Source organism: Sus scrofa, chromosome 7, assembly GCF_054392235.1.
Source record: "Sus scrofa isolate SSC_HxYL_T2T_F1_AM1 chromosome 7, Sscrofa_HxYL_maternal_Yorkshire_Landrace_v2.0, whole genome shotgun sequence".
In the NCBI taxonomy this organism is placed as follows: Eukaryota; Metazoa; Chordata; class Mammalia; order Artiodactyla; family Suidae; genus Sus; species Sus scrofa.
Window position 1 is genome coordinate 2972571 of NC_139389.1, and position 17288 is coordinate 2989858.

Genomic DNA, 17288 nt, shown 5'->3' on the forward strand with positions numbered 1-17288 from the left:
GGATCAAACCTGCAACCTTATGGTTCCTAGTCGGATTCGTTTCCACTGCGCCACACCAGGAACTCCTGAGCACTTTTGCTTTGATCAGCTTCCCTTTAGCGGCTCCATGTCAGATTTCGTTTAGGCAGGAGGAGATCCCTGGTGGGCACATCAGGAAAGCCGTCTCATTCATGCACTTGGGGCTGCAGCTGTTTGCATCTGTTCCTCATGTGCTGTCCTTGGCCTTTATCCCTGGTTTTCGCTCCGTCTGCTTTGGGGGAGGCTGGGTGTCTGTGCATGTTGGTCTCTTGATTGTTTTTTTTTTTTTTTTTTTTTTTCTGTCTTTTGTCTTTTTAGGGCCACACCCGCGGCACATGGAGGTTCCCAGACTAGGGGTCGAATCGGAGCTGTAGCTGCTGGCCTACATCACAGCCATAGCCACTCCAGATCCGAGCCGCATCTGTGACCTACGCCACAGCTCACGGCAACGCCGGATCCTTAACCCACTGAGCAAGCGCAGGGACCGAACCCGCAACCTCATGGTTCCTAGTCGGATTCGTTAACCACTGCACCACGACGGGAACTCCTAGAAACTGTTTTTAAACTTTCGTTAGTCCTAAGTAAAATGAAATGACTTGAATTTGCATCTGTAATTAAGGCTTGGTTGCGCTTGAATAAAGCTTTCCATTAACCTCTTCAAAATAACACCCTTCACTTGTAAGGCTGTCCGTTTCCTCAGGTTCTTTGACTCTGAAGTGTTGGCACCGATGCTTTGTAACTTGTCGGCCCGAGTAAAGGTGACGCTTCATTTCCTTTGGTCCCCTCAGGGCTCCGTGCTTTTCTGGGTCTAGGAACCCAAATCCCCGTGGGGGTCAGCGGGCTCTTCCCTGTGTGACAGGGCTGCGGAGGACGGGCCTTGGTACCAGGGAGCCTCAAACGTGGGCAGAGACCCAGAGGATCCCTGGCTGAGCCCTGGACTGACTGTACGTGTTGGCCTGGCTGCAGGGACCTTGCTCATCAGCGCGGTTTTCCTCCAAAGAAGAAACGTCTGCAGGGCTTTGCCCCTCGCCTCCTGTCAGAGTGTCCTCGGCAGCGTGTGCGTGTCTTTCAGAGCCCGGCTGCTGCCCTGCTCGGGCGAAGGTGGGAGCCTGCTGAGGCCTGGATCCTGCCCTCGGGGCAGCGCGCAGCAGACCGCGCGACCCACCGGGAGAAAGCGATGCCCGGCCGCCAGAAGAAGAGCAGAATGTGTTTCATAAGGTGCTGTCTCTAGTCGGAGCCTCAGAATCGGCCGCAGATCCTGTGCCAGTTGCCTCTGATGGGTCCGCCCCGCCGCACTTGGGGCTTCGCCGTCCTTGCCTCCCCGCTTCCTTCTCCCGGGAAACCAGAGATCGAGCGAGAAAACGGAAGCGGTCGCCGCGTGGTCTGTGGTTTGGGTCGTCTCCGCAGGTTTGGTAGTAATTGCCAATTAAACATATTCCAGCTAATTTAGGAAAACACAAATGTAACTTCAAGAAATTAAAGAGAATTATCCTACAGTCCATTGCTACATCAGCAGATAGAGGTGTTCGTATGTAGTCCATCGAACCGCCAGAACCTTCCTAGTGTGTGTTCACAGAATGGAAGTAGGGCCTCAGGGATTTGTACCCAGGTATGAATATGCTGTACATTCAGCTTTATTCATTAGCCAGCAGGTGGAAACAACCCAAACGTCCACTGATGAGTAATGGATAAACAAAATGAGGGGGCGTTTTAATATTAGGACGGAATATTATTCAGCCTTAGAAAAGTAGGACGTACTTAAACCCGCCACAACACGGATGGACCTCAAAGGCCATGTGCTAAATGGAGTAAGCCAGACACAGAGCACAGGCACTGTGGGATTCTGCTTATGTGAGGTATCTGGAGAGGTCAGATGTAAAAAGTAGGGTGACGTTGCCAGGAGAACAAGGAGTCCGTGTTTAGCGGACGCAAAGCCACCGTTTGGGAAGACGGAAGGTTCTGGACATGATGGTGGTGGTGGTGCATGCACAGCAGGGTGGATGTACTTCATGCCGCAGAGCCGCACACTGAAAAACGGGAGTTCCCGCGTGGCTCGGTGGGTGAGGATCCTGCGTCATTACTGCTGTGGCTCCGGTTCGATCCCTGGCCCGGAAACTTCCATATGCCATGGGCACAGCCCCCCCCGCAAAAAAAAGAGGCTTAAATTGCTACTGTTTATGTATATTTTACCACGATAAAAAATGATTTTCCTAATTCTGTTAGCTGCTATTTTATTTAGGACTATTGTTCCCCAGAAATGTGTATATGAAGCAGATCTAGGCCGAAGCTGTTCCTGGGTTACTGTGTGTTGAGCTGCACCTTCCCTGCACCTGGCTTGGTGGCGATGGCTCTGCCTCTAGAGTTTGTTTTGTTTTTTGGGGTTTTTTTAATTATTATTACTCAGTGAATTTATTACATTTATAGTTGTACAATGACTATCACATTCCAATTTTACATTGTTTCCATCCCACACCCCAGCTCATCCCCCCACCCCCCAGACTTTGGAAACCATAAGTTTTTCAAAGTCTGTGGGTCAGCATCTGTTCTGCAAAGAAGTTCAGTCTGTCCTTTTTTCAGATTCCACATGTCAGTGAAAGCATTTGATGTTGGTATCTCATTGTCTGACTTCGCTTAGCATGATAATTTCTAGGTCTATCCATGTTGCTAAAAATGCCGTTATTTTTTTCCCTTTTAATGGCTGAGTAATATTCCATTGTGTATATGTACCACATCTTCTTGATGCACTCCTCTGTCGATGGACATTTAAGTTGTTTCCATGTCTTGGCTATTTTAAATAGTGCTGCAATGAACATCAGAGTACATGTGTCTTTTCAAGTCATGGTTTTCTCCCCAGGAGTGGGATTGCTGGATCAAATGGTGGTTCTATTTTTACTTTTCTGAGGAATCTCCATACTGTTTTCCACAGTGGTTGTACCAATTTACAATCCCACCAACAGTGTAATAGGGTTCCTTTTTCTCCACACCCTCTCCAGCGCTTATTATTTGTAGACTTTTTGATGATGGCCATTCTGGCTGGTGTAAGGTGGTATCTCATCGTGGTTTTGATTTGCATTTCTCGAATAATGAGTGATGTTGAACATCTTTTCAGGTGTTTTTTGGCCATCCATATGTCTTCTTTGGAGAACTGTCTGTTTAGATCTTCTGCCCATTTTTTGATGGGGTTGTTTGTTTTTTTTGGTATTGAGCAGTAGGAGTTGTTCATAAATTTGGAGATTAATCCCTTGTCAGTTGTTGATTCATTCGCAAAGATTTCCTCCCATTCTGTGAGTTGTCTTTTCGTTTTGTTTGGTGTTTCCTTTGCTGTGCAGAAACTTTTAAGTTTGGTTAGGTCCCATTTGTTTATTTTTATTGTCATGACTCTAAGAGGTGGATCTGAGAAGATGTTACTGTGGTTTATGTCAGAGAGTGTTTGGCCTATGTTTTCCTCTAAGAGTTTTCTAGTATCTGGTCTTATATCTAGGTCTTTAATCCATTTTGAGTTTATTTTTGTGTATGGTGTCAGGGAGTGTTCTAATTTCATTCTTTTCCATGTGGCTGTCCAGTTCTCCCAGCACCACTTATTGAACAAGCTGTCCTTTCTCCATTGTATATTCTTGCCTCCTTTGTCATGGATTAGTTGGCTGTAGGTGCGTGGATTTAATTCTGGGCTTTCTGTCCTGTTCCACTAGTCTATATTTCTGTTTTTTGTGCCAGTACCATACAGTTTTGATGATTGTTGCTTTGTAGTAGAGTCTGAAGTCCGGGAGCCTGATTCTTCCAGCTCCATTTTTCTTTTTCAGCATGTCTTTGGCTATTCTGGGTCTTTTGTGCTTCCAAACAAACTTTAAAATATTTTGTTCAAGTTCTGTGAAAAATATCCTTGGTAATTTGATAGGGATTGCATTGAATCTATCAATTGCTTTGGGTAGTATAGTCATTTTGATAATATTGACTCAGGTATGTCTTTCTATCTGTTTGTGTCATCTTTGATTTCTTTCTTCAGTGTCTTACAGTTTTCAGAGTACAGGTCTTTTGTCTCTTTAGGTATGTTTACTCCTAGGTATTTTATTCTTTTGGATGTGATGGTAAACGGGATTGCTTCCCTAATTTCTCTTTCTGACCTTTCATTGTTAGTGTATAGAAATGCCATCGGTTTCTGTGTATTAATTTTGTATCCTGTGACTTTGCCAAATTCATGGATGAGCTCTGATAGTTTTCTGGTAGAGTCTTTAGGGTTCTCTAGGTATAGTATCATGATATCTGCAAATAGTGATAGTTTTTCCTTTCCAGTTTGGATTCCTTTTGTTTCTTTTTCTTCTCTGATTGCTGTGGCTAGGACTTCCCAAACTGTGTTGAATAGTGAGAGCAGACATCCTTGTCTTGTTCCTGATCTCAGCGGGAATTCTTTCAGCTTTTCACCATTGAGAATGTTGCTAGAGTTTGTTTTAATGAGCCAGGCGGGAGGGGAGCTGTGGGCGGCCCTCCGACCTCCTGCGGGACGGGGGCTCCGTGACCCAGGACTGCAGCTTTCACCGTGTGAGACAGACTCAGTGAGACGCCTGGTCCCATTCGTGCCCCTGGCCTGTGGTGACCACTGTCCCCTCTTTGCCTCGCAGTCTCGACGTCCATTCTCCTCCTCTGAGAAACTGGCATGCTTGATCACTGGCATGTCCGCTCTTGCTTTTGGGGAGGAAAGCGGGAAAAGTATAGACGAGTTGTCCTTGACTGGGAAGCCCCGATGCAGAAGCATCCACTCTCCGAAGTGCTCACTGCGACAGAGGACGGAATGGGAAACGCAGCCGGGAGGCTGTTCCGCGTTTGAAGCCGTCTAGCTGAGCCTGCGAGCCTGTCTCCCCGAGCAGCCGAGCTGCGCCCTGGGTGAGCAGGGCTGCACCATCCGGTCCAAACGCCCTGCTGGGCCCCGCCCCCGGCCTTTCCGGCCCCTCTGATGGACTCGCTGACCTTGTTAGTGGAGAAGGCCATCCTGTTGAAGGGGCCTGGGAGTATTTCGGGTTTCCCCGCACTCCCGATACCCTGGGTGACTGTTGCCGCAGCTCCCTGAGGTCTCGCCCGGCTTCACCTCTGGGATGTGTCATGTGTTCTTCTTTGCGCGTCCTTATTGGTCGGTTTCGGGTGTTTGGACTTTAAGCGCCCTCCCCTGATTGGGAGGAACTATACTGCCAGTCAGGGCGGGGTCCTCTGCTGGTAGCTTTTTCCCTGGGGTCACCCTGAGCATCCTGTTCAGACCTGACCTGTGTGTCAGGGTCACATGGGAGGTGCCCCGCTCCCCTCCCAGAAGCCCTGGGGTGGCTGTGAGTGTGGCACCAGGAGCATTTTTTTTTAAGCTGCTCAGTGATGCCGTTGGGACTCAATTTGGGAACCGCTGCAGAGGCAGCTCATCACACATCCCACATCGAAAGTCCCTTACACCTCTTGGTTCTTAATCTTTGCTTTAATCAGGCTGATCTTATATAGGTTTTAGGAAAGTATAATTAGCTGAAGTTTATTTAAAATTACAGTCGCAGTCATTGCTGCTTTATCTCAAGACGGTATTTTTAAGTCTCCTCTTGGCTTTTCATACTTAATATTTTTATATTGGTTCTCTCCGAAAAGTTATTAAACAGTAATTTTAATTGAAGAAATCACAGCTTATATTCCTTTTTCTGTCAGTTTTCAGAATGCTTCCTAATTCTGTGTGCTCTCAGGTTCGTAACTCATTTGTTCCACTGTTTTCCACTTACCTGTCTTCAGTGTACTTCTAGCCTTCACGAGCTGTTTTGTGGTTTAGTGTGTGTGCCTCTGCGCTAAAGTGGATTTTACCCACCGTTCATCTTTAGGTTCTTCTCTTTAAAGAGTGAGTTGTTTGCAGTGTGTTTTCTGAGTGCTGATGTCCTGCCCCTACCACCCCCGCCCCACCCCAGTGTTGGTGCCCGGGCCCTGCTCGGCATGGCAGCAGCATGGCAGCAGCTCATCTCAACGTCCTGCCCGGATCCTGGAGCGGAGGAGGGGCCCGAAGGGGAGCGTCGGAGGCTCAGGAGACCCCAGCCCATGGGAAAGACCCCGCCTTGACTGTATACCTGATGCGTTTTTATTTAAGTTGGGTTTTAAGGGTTTTTTGGTGGGTTTTGGGTTTTGGGGTGTTTTTTTTTTTGGTAGGGAAATCACTTTTCTAGAAGGTTTGAGGAGAGTTCTTGTGGCCCGGCTGTCACTCACCCAACGCCGGAAGGCAGAGAAGCGGGGAGGCTGGAGAAGCAAGGAGGCTGGAGAAGCAAGAGTGGCAATCGGGTGGGCGGATGGGGCAGGGACCGGATGTCTGCCCCGCCCACCGCCATGGGAGGGGAGCAGGGGCCCGGGCGTCCTGCTTGCCCCTCCTACCGCCTACCCCACCAAGGGGCAGCCGGCCAGGGAGGGCCAGGGAGGGGAGTCCGTGGTGGTGGTGGTGCTTCGGGAAAGGAGGTGGGGCACGAGCGCCCCAGCTTATGCTCTCGGCAGCTGCATCCCAAGTGTGGGAGGCTCTGCTGGGTGCCCTCCTGCCCCAGGAGTCTCGCAGCCCAGTGTGAGAGGGCTCGGCGGGGGTCTGCGGCCAGGTTGGGCCCCGAGCAGAGCCCAGCTTTCTCCCAAAGGGCGCCCGTGCAGGTGCCCGGCACTCTAAGGCTGTGTCCTCAGACTCCGCCCGTGCAGCCCCCGGGAAGAGACACATTTATCTGGTGGCCTGGGTACTGGCATGCGACAGTCTGGTTTTTCTGGCTCATCTCTTTGAAGTGAATCAGTGCTGTTGGGTGTCCGAAATTGATGGTGCGTCCCAGAGCTTGAAAAGCGCCGTCGTGTAGACGAGAGAGGACTCAGCGCCCGTCCTCAGGTGAGGGGAACCCACAGCCGATGGTCAGACCAGGTGTGAGCTCCCCACTGAACTGAGCTGAAGAAAAGGACCTTCTACTCTAGACCCAGACGGGCAGCGTGGCCTCAGCAGCCAGCGTGGGAGGGAGGCATTCAGGGCACTGACTTTGGGGTGCCTGGCAGGTGGCTGATGTGGCAGGACGTTGCGGGCTTCCAGCGTGCTCGGGAGGGAGCGAGGTGCCCGTCACCGAGGACAGTCTGGCCTTCCCTCTGCCATCCCTGGGGCCAGAGGCGGAACCAGCAGCCTGATGACCAGAAGCCGTAGCTGGGCGGGCGGGCGGGCACCACCCACACAGCGGTCCGTCAGGAGTGGGGGGGGCTGTAGTAACGAGATTTCTTACACATCGTTACGTACACTGGATGTGCATGAAGAAGGGGCTCGGTGACCTCAGCGGCCGCTCTCCTGGGTCTGTCCTCCAGCAGCATCAGGGGCTGTGAGGGGCTTGCAGGCCTCACGAACATCTGACCAGAGGTCACACAGGTCCCCGGGAAGAGCCCAGGTGGCTGGGACTCGAGGCAGTAAGTGCTGGCGGCTCCAAGGGTGACAGGCGGAGATGGAGGTTCCCTAGGCGACATCTGGGGCCAGCAACACGGTCTGAAGGAGGAACAGCCAGCGACACGGTCTGCCGCATGTCTGTGTGCGATGGAACCACATGTGAGGTCCCACCGCCCTCCGGGGGCTTGTGGGACACAGGATACTGTTAACTTGACCGTGAGCCTGACACCCTAAAGACTGGGGGGGGGGGTGAGACTTGGGTGTGACCTGCTGCAGAGAAGGGGAGGCCTCAGCTGAGGAAGCAGGACCCACCTAAGGGCCTGAATCCTCGCTCCCTCCCCGTGTCCGAGGGCCCCGCCTCCTGGTCTCAGAGGCCCCTCTGCTCCTGTTCCTTCCCCCAATTTCCCCGCAGAGGAAAGGGAGATGCAGGAGCAGCCTGAGGACCAGGCCTAGGGATTTGGCTGCTGAGAAACCAAGCTGCCCACGTGCAGCTGTCACGCGTCCATCCTGATTCCCTGTGGGGCAGTGACCGCTGGTTATGTGTGGCCTCGTGACACAGGCCGTTGGGAAGATGGTTTTACTTCTGGGGCCAGGCCTGAAACATGGCTGGGATGCGTTCTTTCCTGAATCAGGCACAAAGAATGGCTTTGATCCTGAGCAGTGGGGGAAAAAGTTAGAGCCAGTTCTGCAGTAACACAACACAGGCATTCCTGAAAATCCCCAGACCAGGCAGAATCACACACTGAAAACCACAGGGCCTAGGGGGACATAGGGTAGGGCCCCAGGCACGAAGACTTTGTCGACGGCAGATTTTAAAATAAGATAGGACCCTAGTAAAAATGGCAGCCCCATGTTGCATGGTTAAGAAAAACAGACACTGCGTTAAATGTGGCACTTACCTGGGCAGGGCCTGCAGTTTGGATGTGGAGGGTGTGGGTGTCGGAAGCGTTTTGTCCCCTGGGTTCCTGGGATCAGCGTAAAAGACCCACCCACATCTTTGTCACCAAGAAAGACCCAGCTTGAGCATCAGCTCTGTAGACAGGGCCCAGTTTTGGGGGCCCTGCGTGGATTTAAGTGAGATGGTCTGTGTTAAGAGCCTGGCATGTGTAATGCGATTGGCAGCTGCTGCCCTGCATTTACCTGTACGTTTGAAATCTTTCTCGTCATCTGCTTGATGCGTGTCGGTGACTGTAACCGTTTCTTATTATTAGTTAAGTCCTTAGCAGTGGCTTCTGCTCTGAAGTGCAGCGTTCCTGTCCCCAGGTGTCCCCAGGCGGGATGGGCCACCGGCCCCCTCCTCCGAGTGGGTGGAGCTGGACTGAAGGGGACCCCTCCCCTCATATGTTCAGCCGTCAGTGAACAAGACCAGCAGGGACCCCGCGCTCTGGTGCTCGGTGGCAGAGCATGACAGTGTGTAAGTAAAAAGCAGTCGAGAAAGAACAGGGCTGAGGAACACTACCGAGAGGACAGAGTGGGCCACACCGATAGGGACAGGAGGGGCCCTCGGACATGGTCGCCCAAGAAGGCCATCTGAGGAGGTGGCATTGGAGCTGCCATCCAGATGGGCAGAAAGCAGCTATTTGAAGCTCCAGGACCCGGACAGGACCGTCTAGGCTGAGGGAAGAGCGAGCACAGAGGCCCTGGGGACACAGACCTGGACCGTGGAAGGGCGTCAAGAGCGCCATGGCCCAGTGCTGGCGCCCGCAAGTCCAAGGTTGGTCCTGCGGTGAGCACTTCCCCGTCTGTGTGGGGCACAGGCAGTTGTCACAAGGCCCTGGAGGTGGAGAACAGAGGCTCTTAGGGGTGGGGGGTGGGGGCGGCTGAGCCACTGGCAAGATCACAGCATCTGTAATCAGCAGGGACCCTGCCAGCACCAGAGAGTAGTGTTTGAACAGGGAGATGAGGCTGAATTCAGCTGCCCTAGTCGGCACGAGCCAGCAGGAATCCAGGTTGGGATTTGCAGAACCACGGAGAGCTCCATGGGCTTGGCCGTCTCAGACAAGCTGCTTTTTCTGCTTTTTCCGAAGCTCCCACATCAAGGCCAGGTGCACCCAAGGCCTAGAAGTCCTGCTTTTGTGGAGGGAAGTCCCCAGGAAAACTTGGAGGGTTGAGGAGGCTGTGACCTTACGGAGAAACAGGAGCAGGTCAGGGCTGCCAGGGCTGATCTGAAGCAGGTCACCGCACGGCTTTGACGCAGGCCCTGGGATAACTGCCCCCTCCGCAGAACTCTCCCGCTGGCACCCGGCACCTGCGCCCAGGGAACCCGCCCTCTGGAGGGCACCAGAGCCTCCAGCGCATCACATGCCCCCCCACCCCCTCCCCAGGCCGTGGCCTCTCTGGTGGCCCCTGGGTGGGCTGTTCTGTTGGGATTTCCTTTGAGGCTGAGGGATTGCCGTCCCCAGCCACCACCCGCAGTTGCTACTTCTGGGCTCCTTAAAACCACATTTTAACACGTTCTTGGTTTGTAGATTCATGTTTTTTGCGTAGGAGTTTTTGTCTGAATCCTGTAGTCTGGCTTCCGCGCGGGTGGGACAAGTCGCCCACGTTTAATATCAGCTCTAATCTCCCCTCCCCGCCTCCGTTCCCCTCACCCCTGTGGCACAGGCCACTGGCGACAGGTCCCCGCTGCCAGGCGGCCGTCCCTCCTCCCACGGCGCCTGCCTCTGGTGTCCGCGGTCGCCGTTAGCACCGGCTCCCCCGCCGCTCTGCCCCGGACAGGGGAGCAGTGGACGAAACCACGTCTCCCCGTCGGGCGTCCCTGCGGATGCCCGGGCTCAGGGCTTCAGAATCGCCTGTGGTCCATTCCTCTCTGCACCCGAGAAGCCACCCGTCCGTGTTGAGTCCTGCTCAGGACAGGGGAACGAGGGCACCCAAGGGACAGCCCAGGCGAGGCTGTGACGGGCGCGCCAACAGAGGGCAGCGCTGGGAAGCGCCGCGCGGAGGGTGTAGCCGAGCCGGGAACGCAGTGCGGGGTCTGGTGGCCGAGGGGCTGGAGGTTGAAAGGAAGGGGGGTCCTTGCCAGACCCCTCGGAAAGAGGCGGCGGCGCCCCGTCTCGCGGGTAAGGACGCCCTTTCCCTTAGAAACACCCCGGGCGCGTGGCCCTAAAAAGACGCAGCAAAGCCTCCAGGGTCGTTGCGCCCGCCGCGCAGGAGCCAGCGTGTTTCTGCGGCGCTGATGCGGCCTCCCTCGCGCGTCGTCTGCCCAGTGCGGGCTCCTCTCTGGCTCCGCAGGAACCGTCTCTGACTCAGTTCCCCGGCTCTCCCTCCGAGGACCCCCGCCTTGCCTCTGAGGAGAGCGGGGTCCGGCGCTTTCATTTCCGGCCCTCAGCTCCCCGCGCAGCCTCTGCGCATCGCTCCCGTTGGATGATATTCCGACGTGCGCAGGAGGGCAGTGAGTTGCCGCAACACCTGACCTCGTACCCTGGCGTTTCTTGGTAACGCGGGGAAAGTGTTCAGCAAAACCCTTGACCTGGTGGTTGCGCGAGACACTAGGTTCAGGAGGCTGTGCCCTTGAGGCTGATGGAAGCCCAGCAGCCAGGCTGGCGCTGTGGAGCTGACCCAGCGGGGGCGCTAGCGGGGCATCCTCGGTGGCGGGCGAGGGCGCTGTTTGCAGATGCGGAAGGAGGACCGCGGGACAGAGGTCGAGGCGTCCAGAGAAAGACCCCGAGTGTCTGGAGTGGCCTCGGGCGGGGTGGGGGTGCCCGCCCATCATGTGTCTGAAAAGCGGCTCTTCATTCAGAAGAAATTTTGGCCAAATGGCAGATAGCCTCGGCTCTAATATTAAGATGTTTATTGATCAATTTCCTTCTTTTCTTTCAGCCTGTCCTACGTGGAACATGTGCTTTTCACGAGACCCCTTCTCTTTGAATTCCATTCTTTAAAACTCTCAAATGTGGCAGCTTCTTTTCATTACATGCCTTTTCATCATTATTTTATTAGCAAAGAGAAGGAAAAGGGCAAGTTCCTTGTCAGACTTTGAAGGAAAACAAATGCCTTGACCTGGAGGGTTTGGCCTGTTGGTTTTTTGACTTTTGGCTGCATCTATGACGTGTATAACTGCCTGGGCCAGGGACTGAACTCGCGCCACAACAGTGACAACGCTGGGTCCTTAACCCCCTGCGCCACCAGGGGATGCTGGAGTCTACATTTAAAGGCATTTACTGGCGTTCCCGGGTAACTCAGCCGGTGGAAGATCCAGCATTGTCGCTGCTGTGGCACGGGTCCCTGGCCCGGGAAGTTTCGAATGCCACAAGTGCAGCCGGTAAAAAAGTAGACTCTCAGAAGGTTCTAGTTTTTAGCATTCTTAAGTCAGTACAGTTGATCCTGGGTCTGTCATGAGCGTTTTACCTAATTCACAGGCGGCACTGGGGGGCGAGTTGGTGGCAGGACCTCAGGACGCTGTGGCTGTCGCCTTGGCAGGTACCTCTCCGTTCATGGACGTGCTGACGGCCAATGGGCCAACCAGCCTACAGCCGTCGGTCACAGGCGTGACAGCCGGGAAGAGGAAGTTCATTGACGACAGACGAGACCAGCCTTTCGACAAGCGGCTGCGCTTCAGCGTGAGGCAGACGGAGAGCGCCTACAGGTACCGAGACATCGTCGTCCGGAAGCAGGACGGCTTCACCCACATCCTGCTGTCCACCAAGTCGTCGGAGAACAACTCACTCAACCCGGAGGTGAGCAGGGGCCTCGGGGCTGCCCCGCGGCCGGGTCCCTGGGGCTGGAGCCAGGGGAGCACAGCAGGTGTACAGCTGCCTGCACAAGGGCGGCCGGGCCCCCTGTGCTCCCGCCTCCAGGTCGGCAGCCGTCCATCGGGGCAGGGGGCTCTCTGACATCACGCGTGAGCTGTGTGCACCAGCCGTCCCGTCACTCTCGTCGGCGTCCCCAGGAGCTGTTCAGACAGGAGTCACACGCCCCAGCCCAGCCCCTTAGAAAACCTCACCGCCCTTCCCAGTCAGTCCCCAGCATTCCTTGGACGGGAACTTCCGGCCGAGGTGGTTCCGTTCCCATCGTGCCGGTAAAGGCAGCCCCCGAGACCGAGAGAGACCGGTGCTTGCAGAGCTTCAAAACCTGGTTCTGGGACGTCCCTCGGGTCGGAAGCGTTTGGACCTGCACCGTGTCAGGCCTGTAGCCTGTTAAGTTCCGGTCTCTCTCCCACTTGTGAGCACCCAGGTCGACCTTTTTCCAGACGAGAAAACCAAACCGCAGACAGCCAGTGTGTCTGGCCAGGGTTCCAGGACAAACTGGTTCAGGGCTGGTCCTCAGTAAGTTGTTACACTGCAGGGCACTTTGACTGCCTGTTTCTAAGTACTTCAACAGAGACTGTGTGTGTGTGCGTGTGTGTGTGTGTGTGTGTGCTTTTTATGGCTCATCCGCAGCAAATGGAGGTTCCCAGGTGGGGGGGTCAAATCAGAGCTGCAGCTGCCAGCCTGCCCCCACAGCCACGGCAACGCCGAATCCTTAACCCACTGAGCAAGGCCAGGCCAGGTTTCAAACCTGCAGCCTCGTGGATACTAGTCGGGTTCATTACCACCAAGCCACGTGGGGAACTCCATAGAGGCCATTTTAAAGGCTTGTCCCTCAGTCGAACACCACTCCACGCTGACGGGCTCCTACTCGCCACACGATGCACCCACGCTGGGCTTTCAGTCCCCAGTTGGGAGGCTGGTGTCAGACAAACAAAACAGAGCTGAACTAGTAGTTTCTTAGAACTGGATGCCTGTGCCATCTGCTGTCCAAACTGTAGAAATGCCAAGTGACTGTAATGCGTGACTCGCCTCCCAGAGCCGCCAGGTCTAGGCTGTTCAGGTTAGTTAGACGGACACGTCTGTCCTAACGAGTTTCGTGATGACACGCAGCCCCCGAGAGCCCCAGCCCCTGGCTTCACAGCACACGGACCTAGCGGGTCCCTGTAAGTGGTGGTCGATGGGGGCAGGGCCCCAAGGTGCTCTCCGAGGCTCCAGGTGCCCGGTGGGGGGGGGCCCGCAGGCTTCCCCGCAGCCCCGCGACCCCCCTGCCTTCCAGGTGATGAAGGAGGTGCAGAGTGCCCTGAGCACGGCGGCGGCCGACGACAGCAAGCTGGTGCTGCTCAGCGCCGTGGGCAGCGTCTTCTGCTGCGGCCTCGACTTCATCTACTTCATCCGGCGGCTGACCGACGACAGGAAGAGAGAGAGCACGAAGATGGCCGAGGCCATCAGGTATGCACCCCGGCCCGCCGCGACCCTCCCCTGCCGGGCCAGCTTGCACGGGCCCGCGGACCCTCCCTCCGCTGAGAGGCTGGGAGCGAAGGTACCCAGTCTCCCGTTCTTCTGGGGGCCCCTGGCCTGGAGCCGAGGCCCGATCACAGGGCTGGCCCGTCCCAGCCTCAGGGAAGGTCCCGGTGGTCAGAGGGCACAGTGGCACGTGGCCAGAGTTTCCAGCATCTGTGCGTTCTGTTCTGGCCCTGGAACAAAGGTGCACTCTCTTTCACCTAATAGCTTGCCATTCGCTTGACTCAAAATTAAATTGGAGTTCCCTGGGGGCCCGGCAGGTTAAGGCTCTGGAATTATCCCTGCAGCAGCTTGGGTCACTGCCGTGGCACAGGTTGGATCCCTTTCACGTGCCACAGGTGAGGCCAGAAAAATAACAACAATAGAAGTAAACCGGTCAGGCCTTATTACAAGCTAGGTCCGCAGCGTCAGGTGAGAGGACTGTTTAAGTTCACCCTGAGTTCAGCTACAGGTAAAACGAGGGGATGTGGGTACAAGTAGAAGTTCTTTCTCTGAATCCCCCTCCCGCCGCGAGGAATCCAGGGTTCACTTGTAGGTGTCCTCCAACCCTTTTAAAAACATTTTCGGACGTGTATTCCGTGCACACATGTGTGCTCACGCACACACCGTTCATGTACACAGACAAACAGCACAGATGTGGTGTTGGTTCTGTCCAGTGAGTGGAGTGATACCATGTGTTGTTTCGCAGCTGTTCCCATTTAGCGATGTGCCTTTAAGATGTTTCTAGTTCCTCTCTTTTCAGATTTTCCACTTCTGTGTTATAGCAGTGCGAGAAGCTTTTCTCTTGAACCATGTAATTCTGCAATAAGCATATGCAGGTTCATCTTGTGTATGTAACTCATGCTAATCATTGTGTGTGTGTATGTGTGTGTATTTTTTTGTTTGTTTTTTTTTGGGGGGGTTGTTTTTTGTTTTTTATTTTTGCTTTGTTTTTTAGGGTCATAGCTGCGATATATGGAAGTTTCAAGGCTAGGGGCTGAATCAGAGCTGCCACTGCTGGCCTACACCACAGCCACAGCAACGTGGGATCTGAGCTGCCTCTACGGCTTACACTGCCGCTCACAGCAACACCAGATCCTTAACCCACTGATCAAGACCAGGGATCAAACCCACATCCGCATGGATGCTAGTTGGGTTTTTCACCCACCGAGCCACAATGGGAACTCCCTGTAAGTGTAATATAAAGTGTCTTGTTTTTCAGAGATTAATTTTATTTGAGGTGAATGAAACCCAGTCACCAGCCAGAAAGACCATTGTACTGTCCTGCCCCCCTTCCTAAAGTGTCACACCCCAGAGGGACCCCAAAGAACCTTTTGTTAGGTATTTGTCATTTACACATGAAAACGTTATAAAGAGATGCAGCCTGCGGAGTTCCCATTGTGGCTCAGCAGGTTAAGAATCTAACTGTTCTCCATGAGGACGTGGGTTCCATCCCTGGCCTCACTCAGTGGGTTGAGGATCTGGCACTGCCACAAGCTTCAGGGTAGGTCACAGATGCAGCTCAGATCCCGCGTTTCTGTGGTGTAGGCTGGCAGCTGCAGGTCGGATTCAATCCCTAGCCTGGGAACTTCCATAGGCTGTGGGTGTGGCCCTAAAAAAATTTTTTTTTTTTCATCTTTTTAGGCCTGCACTTGCGGCATATGGAGAATCCTGGGCTAGGGGTCCAGTCAGAGCTGTAGCTGCCGGCCTACACCACACCCAGAGCAACGCTGGATCCGACCTACACCAGAGGTCATGGCATCACCAGATCCTTAACCCACTGAGCGAGGCCAGGGATGGAACCCACGTCCTCATGGATGCTAGTCAGGTTCACTAACCACTGAGTCACGATGGGAACTCCAAAAAATTCCTTTTAATTAAAAAAAAGCTGCAGGAATTCCCATCGTGGCGCAGTGGAAACAAATCCAACTAGGAACCATGAGGTTGCAGGTTCGATCCCTAGCCTCATTCAGTGGGTTGAGGATCCGGCGTTGCCCTGAGCTATGGTGTAGGTCACAGACATGGATCGGATCTGGCCTTGCTGTGGCTGTGGTGTAGGCTGGCAGCTGTAGCTCCGATTAGACCCCTAGCCTGGGAACCTCCATATGTCACAGGTACAGCCCAGAAAAGACAAAAAAAAAAAAAAGATGTGGACTTGTCAAAGTGGCAGTAAAGTTGGTTGGATCTTCTCTGAAATCCCCAGTTATCTGGAGAATGGAGGTTAAGCTGCTTTTGTTAATTATTGGGCCCCAAGTGGCTGAGACTCTAAGCACTGATTTGGGGGTCCTGGGCACTCCGGTCCCGTTAACCACTCAAGAGGCACACATGGAGGTGGCAGAAGCCTTTTCTGCATTGGTCTGGAGTGGACAGGGCATCTCTGCCCAACACGTCTCCCCGGGTGGTTCTGATGGGCACAGTCCCGCCAGAGGGAGCCCTGAAACTCCATGCCTGGGGGCTGTAGGGTATTGCCTTGGCCTTTTATATAACATTTTCAATAATTTTCAAAATTAATGTTTTCTAATACCATATACACATGCATGCATATAGGGCACTATCTGATAAACGTGACCTTTTTTTAAAATTTTTTTTTTCATGTGTCGAGGGCTTGTCCTTTTTATTTCTGTGGAATTCCTAGTCAGTTACTTTCTGTTTTTCAACTGGTTGTCGATCTTTTTCCTTTTTAATAGGAGTTCTTTTTTTTTAATATTTTATATAGCATAATAAAAAGAATAACTTAACTGGTAAGAATAGCAAAAATAATACACCCTCTGAAAATAAGTAAAATATAAAATGCATAAATTGGTTAAAAAAACAGTGTAACTATATAAATATATCCTCACAATTTGTTACATCTTATCGATTCTTCAGTATAGGCATTACACCATTCTGGGTGGTGTGATAAACAAGACATTATAGACTTTACATTGTACCATGGAGAGAAATGGTTATTAACAATACAATTGTAGAACTGTATTATTTAATTGTGCAGTGGCATTGTTTAATTATAATTATCATAAGTTCTTTGATGGAGAGGAAATCAGAATCAGATCTAAGAAGACTTCAGCCTTCCAAGAATGATGTCAAATGACCTCCTTCATGGTGGATTATGCACTTATTTACTATGAGATATATTTCTTCTCCAGAGATTCCTTGTTTGTGTATCAATTGTAGATTTTTGGTTTGCAGTTATTCTGAAGTTTTGATGTAAGAGTCTATATGTGTATGAGATTGTTTTAAGTTGTTGTTCTCTTAACGGCAAGTTCATCTCCAGTGTCCTGCATTTGTACCCACCTCTTCCCATAATTTCTGATTTTGGTGGTATAATTGTGCATGGATGATTTCGTATCTTTACTGTATATATACCTTTACTGGTGAGCCTTGTCATTTGTGGAATTTTTGTTTCCTGTTGCTGTCTTTTCTTTTCTGTCTATAGAAGTTCCTTTAGTATTTGTTGTAAGGCTGGTTTCGTGTTGCTGAATTCTCTCAACTTTTGCTTATCTGTGAAGGTTTTTATTTCTCCTTCAAATCTGAACGAGAGCCTTGCTGGGTAAAGTCATCTTGGCTGGAGGTTTTTTCCTTTCATCACGTTGAGTATATCATGCCACTCCCTTCTGGCCTGCAGAGTTTCT

General features: G+C 52.7%; 1 protein-coding gene across 8 annotated transcripts in view; it reads left to right on the top strand.

Annotated features, from left to right (window-relative positions):
- The window catches only part of CDYL (chromodomain Y like), a 181120-nt gene that overhangs the window by 154998 nt on the left and 8834 nt on the right, over positions 1–17288 (top strand). For all 8 annotated transcript variants that reach the window (XM_084967244.1, XM_084967245.1, XM_084967246.1 and 5 more), the window contains 2 exons: positions 11831–12087; positions 13436–13608. In XM_084967244.1, coding sequence (XP_084823370.1) covers positions 11831–12087; positions 13436–13608 — 430 coding nt within the window. The remainder of the gene's footprint in view (positions 1–11830; positions 12088–13435; positions 13609–17288) is intronic.